At 55.2% G+C, this 7944-nt stretch overlaps 2 protein-coding genes across 2 annotated transcripts in view; both read right to left on the bottom strand.

Annotated features, from left to right (window-relative positions):
- The window catches only part of LOC105998982 (sphingomyelin phosphodiesterase 3), a 3868-nt gene extending 2406 nt beyond the window's left edge, over positions 1-1462 (bottom strand). The window contains exon 1 of the mRNA XM_013033840.1: positions 1395-1462. Within this exon, the coding sequence (XP_012889294.1) occupies positions 1395-1462 (68 nt within the window). The remainder of the gene's footprint in view (positions 1-1394) is intronic.
- Positions 1286-7944, bottom strand: part of Spatc1 (spermatogenesis and centriole associated 1) — a 26933-nt gene continuing 20274 nt past the window's right edge. Inside the window, exon 3 of the mRNA XM_013033839.1 lies at positions 1286-1914. Within this exon, the coding sequence (XP_012889293.1) occupies positions 1585-1914 (330 nt within the window). The 3' untranslated portion in view covers positions 1286-1584. The remainder of the gene's footprint in view (positions 1915-7944) is intronic.

Below are 7944 nucleotides of genomic sequence, written 5' to 3'. Positions count from 1 at the left end.
CGCCTCCAGGCCCCGCGCCCCGCGCCCGCTCCAGGCTTCTCGGAGCCGCAGGCCTTGCGTGGCTCTCCTTGGGTCTCTTGTGCCAGTCCCGGGGCTTGAACCCAGGGCTTGGATGCTGTTTTGGAGCTCTCTTGCTCAAGGCCAGTGCTCCAGCATTTCAGCCACAGCTCCACTTCTGGCCCTTTGGGTGCTTAACTGGGGGGAAGCCTCATGGATTTTCCCATCCAGGCTGGCTTCGAACTATAAACCTCAGGTGTCAGCCTCCTTAGTAGCTAAGATTACAGGTGTGAGCCACAGGTGCCTGGTTTGCCCCCCCCCCCCCCACACACACACCTGGGCTCAAACACTTTCCCTGAGCTGCTTTTTGCTCAAGGCTAACACTCTACCACTAAAGCCTAATCTGTGGTTAGAGATAAGCGACTCTTGGACTTTCCAGCCCCAGGCTGGCTTCCAACCAAGATCCTCGGATCTCAGCCTGGGGGGTTACAGGCCTGAGCCTCTGGAGTGTGGGCTGAGGCTCTCTAGTTCCAGCAGTCCGTATCCACACCCTGCCAGCCTGGGGCCAGTGCCTCTTACATTCCCCTAAAGATTTAGGCAAAGTTTCCATCCCTTCACCTGGAGGGGGGGGGGTTCTGAGCTGCTCTTGGCGGGCCCCAAACGTCACTCTCTGGCCTGAGTTCTCCCTTGCCTTATTCCAGGGTTGAGCATGAGACTGAGCTGTCTGCTTGTAACTTCTCTGTAAACATGGAGTGGAAGGGGTGGAAGGCAGCAAATGGGGCTCAGCCACCCCACACATCTGCGCTGTCCCTGGATTCCTGGTTGCCCACAGGAGCCTGTAGTGCCTCCGCTCCCTGACTGGCACACACCAGCCTTCAAGACCCTCCTCAGCTGGAGTCATTTCCAGCCTCAGCCCTCTCTCTATAGCCATTTTTTTTTGTTGTTATTTTTTTGGGTCCGGTCGTGTGGCCTGAACTCTGGGCCTGGGCGCTGTCCCTCAGCTCTTCAGCTCAAGGCAAGCGCTCTACCACTTGAGCCACCTTCCCAGCCCCCATAGCCCTGTTCTTTACACTGCGTGGCCTGTGCGGTCCTGAGGCCCCTGGGCCTTTCCCCCCTGCCCCGCGGGTTCTCCTTGTACCTGGGCCTTTTGCCCTGCCACAGCCCTCCCTCCCTCCCCCCTCCCAGCCCGTGGGGCTCGGCCAGCACCCGTCTCACAGCCCCTGGTCTTTGCCTGTCTTGCTTCCTGTCCATCCCCTGCTGTGGGTGGTTCCCTCCCTCCCAGCTTGAACGGCAGTCCTGTGATGAGGGCCCCCTCTTCCTCCACCTAGGGTATCTTGGGGAGACTGCTTTCTCCTGCTCCCCTCCCTCTACTGCCCTCATCACCAGGTGAAGAGGACCTGGGCCTCCTGTCCACCCCGCCGACCACCGCTGAGCCCTCTTCTGCCCGTTCTTTTCGGAGCCCCATGGTGGGTGTGGAGAGGCTCTAAGCAGGAGTGCGGCAGGGCGCCAGGCTAGCGTGTGTGGGAAGCTTTAATGGTCATGCACAGGAGTGTGTGGTGGAGAGCCGGGGCCAGCCTGGCACCGGTGTCACCAGATGAACATGGGCTTGCCGTCGTCGTGGGCGAGCTGGCTGAGGCAGGAGAGCAGCAGCAGCGCGTCGGTCAGCATACTGGGGTGCACGGTGTCCACCAGCACGCGCTGCAGGAAGTCCACCGTGTAGCAGCCGCCTTCGGAGGCCGCCAGCTCCGGCCGCTCCCTCAAGATGCCATAGGCGTTCACCAGCTGCTCTGTCAGCGCCGGGTGCACCCGGCCGTTGTAGCCCAGGCTCTGCAGCCTGTTCATGATGCTCACGTAGCGCTGCGTGAGTGTCTGGCACAGCTCCTCATCCAGCTTGTGGTCAGTGGGGTTCAGGGAGGCCTGTGGCAAGGGAGAGCGGCCATCAGGGGAAACAGGGCCAGAGGCTGAGTGAGGCTGTCAGCTGTGGCTGACGGCAATCAAGGGTGCACAGGGAGAGGCCACGAGGCTGGGTTAGGGCACAGGAAGCTGAGCAGAGGGAGGAGCTCCCGATGTCCCCAAGGCGACCCTGGCTGTCCCAGGAGGTGAGGGGAAGCTGAACCTGAGCTGGAGCCTGGTGCCGGCCTCGCTGAGCAGCACCTTGTCCTGTGGCCCCTCCACCTGTGTGTCCTAAGCCTCTGCTCTGTGCAGCCTCCTGGGACGAGGAACTGATCACCTCAGTGGCCCCCCCCCCTCCCAAACCTGGTGCCTGGACCTGGGGCCAGGGCAGCAGTGGCGTCTGCCCCACCCCGGCCTCCAGCCACGCAGAGCTGCGCTGCTGCCCCAGCCCCCTCACGCTCAGTGTCTGTCACTTTTTTTGTGCCAGTTCTGGGGCTTGCACTCCAGCCTGATGCTCTCACTTAACTTTGTCACTACTTTAGGCTTTTTGTTGGTTATTTGGAGATAAGAGTCTCATGGATTTGTCTGCCTAGGCTGGCTCTGAATTGAGATCTTAAGATCTCAGCCTCCTGAGTAGCTAGGATTATAGATGTGAGCCACCAGCGCCTGGTTTTGTTATCTTGTTAACTATTTTTAATATCTCCCATTTGGGGGAACTTCATTCTCTCTCTCTCCCTCTTTTGTCGGTTGTGGGGCTTGAACTCCGGGCCTGGGCACTGTCCCTCAGCTCTTCAGCTCAAGGCTAGCACTCTACCACTTGAGCCATAGCACCACTTCTGGCTTGTTTTGCTTATGTGGTGCTGAGGAATTGAACTCAGGGCCTCATGCATGCAAGGCAAGCCCTCTACCACTGAGCTACCTTCCCAGTCCCTGTTTGTTTGTTTTTTTTCCAGTTGTGGGGCTTGAATTTGGGACTTAGGTGCTGTCTCTGAGCTGCTTTTGCTCAAGGCAAGCACTCTACTACTTGAGCCACAGAACCACTTCCAGTTTTCTGGTGGTGTTAATTGGAGAATACTTTCTTATTCAGGTTGACATTGAACTGTGATCCTCAGATCTCAGCCTCCTGAGTAGCTAGGATTACAGGCATGAGCCACCAGCACTCAACTATACTTTATTTTTATTTTTTGGTGGCTGCCAGGATTGGAACTCAGGGTGTGGTGCTTGCTCGGAGCTATTTTACTTTTTTTGGGGGGGGGGTCCGGTCGTGGGGCCTGAACTCTGGGCCTGGGCACTGTCCCTCAGCTCTTCAGCTCAAGGCTAGCTAGCGCTCTACCACTTGAGCCACAGCGCCACTTCCTTTTTCTTTTTGCTTATGTGGTGCTGAGGAATCGAACTCAGGGCCTCATGCATGCAAGACAAGCGCTCTACTACTGAGCCACCTTCCCAGCCTGCTAGTTTACTTCTTGAGTTATGTCCCCACCTCTTAAATGTACTTACTAGAAAACAAAAGAAGTAAATAAAAGAGAAAATACAAGGGAAAGGGTGACATTATCTACCTGACTTACGTAACTGTAGCCCCTTTATAATAGCAATTTAAAAATAAAATAACGAGATCAAAATAAACTGCAGTGCCAAATATGGGGGTGATGGCACCTGCCAGCCCAGTGCCACCTGTCAGTGCCACCTGCCAGCCCAGTGCCACCTGCCAGTGCCACCTGCCAGCCCAGTGCCACCTGCCAGCCCAGTACCACCTGTCAGTGCCACCTGCCAGCCCAGTACCACCTGTCAGTGCCACCTGCCAGCCCAGTGCCACCTGTCAGTGCCACCTGCCAGCCCAGTGCCACCTGCCAGCCCAGTGCCACCTGCCAGCCCAGTGCCACCTGCCAGCCCAGTACCACCCAGTACCACCTGTCAGTGCCACCTGCCAGCCCAGTGCCACCTGCCAGTGCCACCTGCCAGCCCAGTACCACCTGTCAGTGCCACCTGCCAGCCCAGTGTCACCTGTCAGTGCCACCTGCCAGCCCAGTGCCACCTGCCAGCTGAGGCAGGAAGACTGGGAGCAGTGGGAACAGGGCCAGTCAAGGCTACATAATGAGACCCTGTCTCAAGAAAGAATAATAAAAGCAACACAAAAACCTCAAAGCAGACCTAAAGACAAGGAAGTAACAAAGAGCAGGAATTAGGAAACAGCTCCAGAGGAGGGCTGGGAAGGTGGCTCAGTGCTAGAGCGCTTGTGTTGCATGCTCGAGGCCCTGGGTTCGGTTCCTCAGCACCACATAAGCAGAAAAAGCCGAAGTAACACTGTGGCTCAAGTGGGAGGGCACTAGCCGTGAGCACAAAGAGGCTCAAGGACAGTACCTAGGCCCTGAGTTCAAGGCCCACAACTGACAAAAAAGAAAGGGCTGGGAAGGTGGCTCAGTGGTAGCTTGCCTTGCATGCCTGAGGCCCTGGGTTCCATTCCTCAGCACCACATAAGCAAAAAGAAAAAGCCGGAAGTGGTGCTATGGCTCAAGTGGTAGAGCGCTAGCCTTGAGCTGAAGAGTTGAGGGACAGCGCCCAGGCCCAGAGTTCAGGCCTCACGACCGGACCAAAAAAAAAAAGAAAAAAAAACCTGTCAATGAGGAGTTGAAGGAAAGCTTTAACCTGAAGTGCAGAGATGCTGACCTACCAGCTTCTGCTTCAGCACCAGCTATGGCCTTCCGAACACCACCTGCTTCACACCACCTGTTCAAGCAGGTAGATACGGAGTGACGCTTCCATTTGGAAGAGGCGGGGCGCTGTGGGGAACACCATCAGGGTGACAGCATGGGGGTGTTTGTGTGTCTGCAGGCTGGCCTGGGAGCTTGGGCTTATGTAGGCAGGGAACTAGCAAAGCCTTTGGTGTGGGGGCATTTTTTTCCTGGAAGTGTAGCACAGAAACCGTGTGTGTGTGTGTGTGTGTGTGTGTGTCCTGCAGCTTCTCTGACCACTTGAATATTTACAGTATAATAAAGCCTCTTGCATTTTCATCAATGAATTCTGTAATTTGCATGTAAAGATGGTAATTTGTCAAGGAAAAATCAAGCAGCCTGGAACCCACTTCCTACCTAATGCGATTAGTGTTTCTCATCAAGAAAGATGCAGAGACAGGTCCATGTGATCCCACATTTGAAAGTACTCCCCCTAAGGATCTATCCAGTGGCATCTGTGGTGGTGGGTTTGATGCAGGGCTGGGCTACAGCTTTGTGAGCATTTGTGTTGTGTGCATGGGTAGAGTTTAGGCACACTCAGTGCCCACTGGCAGTGGAGTGAAGAAAAAGAAGATAATTGGAGTCTGGCAAAAGTGAAATTTGACACATATGGAAACAGAAAATGTCCCAAGCAAGATGGTGGAGGGCTTTCAGGTCAGGAGGCAAAATTTGACTCCTAAATGGGGCCGTGATCTGCCAGCCTGGTGTAATTCAAGTCTAGATCTAGAAGCATCCAGCCAGGGTTGTGTTCCCAGTAAGGGTGTCTCTGGGTTTGGGCAGAAAAGCATGATCCCCACAGTGCCCGTCATAGCGGATGACAGTGTGGGTAGCCAGTCTAGACCTGGGGTTGGAGACTGTTAGGCTGAATGACTGGGATATCATGCCAAACCCTAGTGACCCAGAGACTCAGGGACTGCCTCTGCAGCTCACCGGTGCCTTAACTGTCTCAAACACAGAGAGATGTTGCTTGCATAGATCATTTCTCCTTTCCCTGGCTCTCCCCTACAGACTGTCCCCATGACCACAACCACCACCAACAAAAGCATTACAAAAAAGATCCCTATGTCAAAGGCCATTTGAGCAGCCATTTTCAAACAACAGGAAACTAATGTCTATGTGGGCAACTATGGAGATTTGTTTATATTCAAATATAGCCTTTCCCAATGGGACACCAGATGGCAACACCCAGAAACAAGCGTCATGCTTCTGCAGCATGTGTGCTGAGGGCTAGAGCAGCAGTGCCCTGGATGCCATCCAGAACCTCAAAGAGGGCCTCCACTGGCAACAGAGCCTCAGGTGTTGGGGACAGCCATCCTTGTAACGATGTGCAACCTGTAAATCCTGCATTTCAGTTCATAAAGTGATGAAAAACGACTCAAATGTTGGACTACGTTTTCGTGTAACTTAAACAGACGACACTGATGAGCAATCTTATTGAAGTCAGATGGAAGAGGAGCCAAGATGCTGTGGGAGAAGAGCTAGGATGGGTCTGCCTCAAGTAATGCCCCATCTCTGATCACCCCCTGGACGAGCTTAGTGTGAACTAGAGCTGGGCAAGGCAGGCCTGGGAGGAGGGCGGGTGGAGCTGCCCCCCAGACAGCCTCTCAGGGTGTGGATATTCTGGGTCCTACATCCCGAAGCTCCAGAAGGCTGGCTCAGTGCCAACACTGGTGGACGCTGGTGGGGTCTTCAGAGGCTGTCCAAGCCCTCCAAGGAAGAGTTCAGCTGCTGCCGCCATGCTGCCCACAGCGCCCTCTGCTGGTCTCTGTGCCCCTTGCCCCAGGCCCTGCTCCTCTGCTCCTTCCTGTGGAGGCTTCGCACTGTGCCTTTTGCTACTCTGGGGCCATTCCCACCCGGCGGGGGAGCCTCAAGAGTCAGGCAAAGGGTGTCCATCTCAAACGAGGGACCACCCCACTGTATACCGTCCACAGTAAAGACAGGGCAGAGCCAAAGACCCAAGAAACTAAACTTCAAATCCTTAGGACAAGATACAGAATATAAATAGTAAAGTGTTAGCCTTGAGCACAAAAGCTCCGGGATAGTGCCCAGGCCCTGAGTTCATGCCTCGGGATGGCACACAAAAAAGGAAGAAAAAAAAGGAGGGAGAGAAAAGAAAGGAAAAGAGAGAGAGAATCTTAGAATACTTTCAGGATTTTCTGTTAGATTTCTTTTTTGTCAGTCGTGGGGCTTGAACTCTGGGCCTGGGTGCTGTCCCTGTGCTCTTCAGCTCAAGGTGCTCTACAGCTTGAGCCACAGTGCCGCTTCCAGTTTTCTGGTGGTTTATTGGAGATAAGAGTCTCACAGACTTTCCTGCCCGGGCTGGCTTTGAACCTCGATCCTCAGATCTCAGCCTCCTGAGTAGCTAGGATTACAGGTGTGAGCCACTGGTGCCCGGCTGGATTTCTTGAGCTTCTTTTGCTGAAGGCTAGTGCTCTACCACTTGAGCCACAGCTCTACTTCTGGCTTGTTTTTGTTTTGTCTTTTTTTTTTTTTGGTAGTTTAGTGGAGATGCAAGCCTCATGGACTCTTCCACCTGACTTCTGTGATCCTCAGATCTCAGACTCCTGAGTGGCTAGGATTACAGGGGTGAGCCACTGGTGCCTGGCCAGAAGGATTTCTTAAACAAGATACAAAATGTAAACGAAAAGGTGGGCAATTCTGACCACTTAGCTGAAGGATATTTTCGATGGAAAATGGCAAACTAAAAGCACTCACCTTTCCCTTCGACCGCCATATCTTAGCACTGCCCTCGCTGCAGACCTGCTGGATCGAATAGAATGATCTCCCTCCCTCCCCTGCCCTCCCCTCCCGGCACACCCTGCCGCTGCCAGCTGAGCGCCGTACTTGGTGTAGACATGTCTGCTAAAAGCAGATGCTGTACTCGAGCCCCAGGACCCGGATGCAGGAAAACACAAGCCCCAGAAGCCCTCTCCTGTAACACAGGCAAGGTCCCGTCTGCACCCTGCTGCCCGCCTGCTCCACTCCCGCGACAAAGTACCCCAGACCCTGCCTCAGCTGACCCTGCCTGCCTGCCTGCCTGCCTGTCTGTCTGTCTGCCTGCCTGCCTAGTGGAGACCTTAGCTGTAAAGGACCCAGAAGGCTCACCGCCCACCTCCGGGACTCGGGAATCTCCCCACTTCCAACCACCGCGGCTCAAGCAGAGGGCGGGCTCAGGCCGGACCCGCGGGCGCCCGGGGCCCTCCCCGCGGTGAGACCCCGCCCCGCGCGTCTGCTCCCCGTCTGGCCCTCCTCTGCCCCCCCAAGCCATCTGCCCCAGCGCCGTCTGGCCTTCGTCTGCTCCCCCCCGCAGCCGTCTGCTCCCCCC

This window comes from Dipodomys ordii, unplaced genomic scaffold, assembly GCF_000151885.1.
Source record: "Dipodomys ordii isolate 6190 unplaced genomic scaffold, Dord_2.0 Scaffold179, whole genome shotgun sequence".
Taxonomy (NCBI): Eukaryota; Metazoa; Chordata; class Mammalia; order Rodentia; family Heteromyidae; genus Dipodomys; species Dipodomys ordii.
The sequence above is the reverse complement of the archived record's forward strand: the minus strand, read 5'-3'. Positions and strand labels throughout refer to the sequence as shown.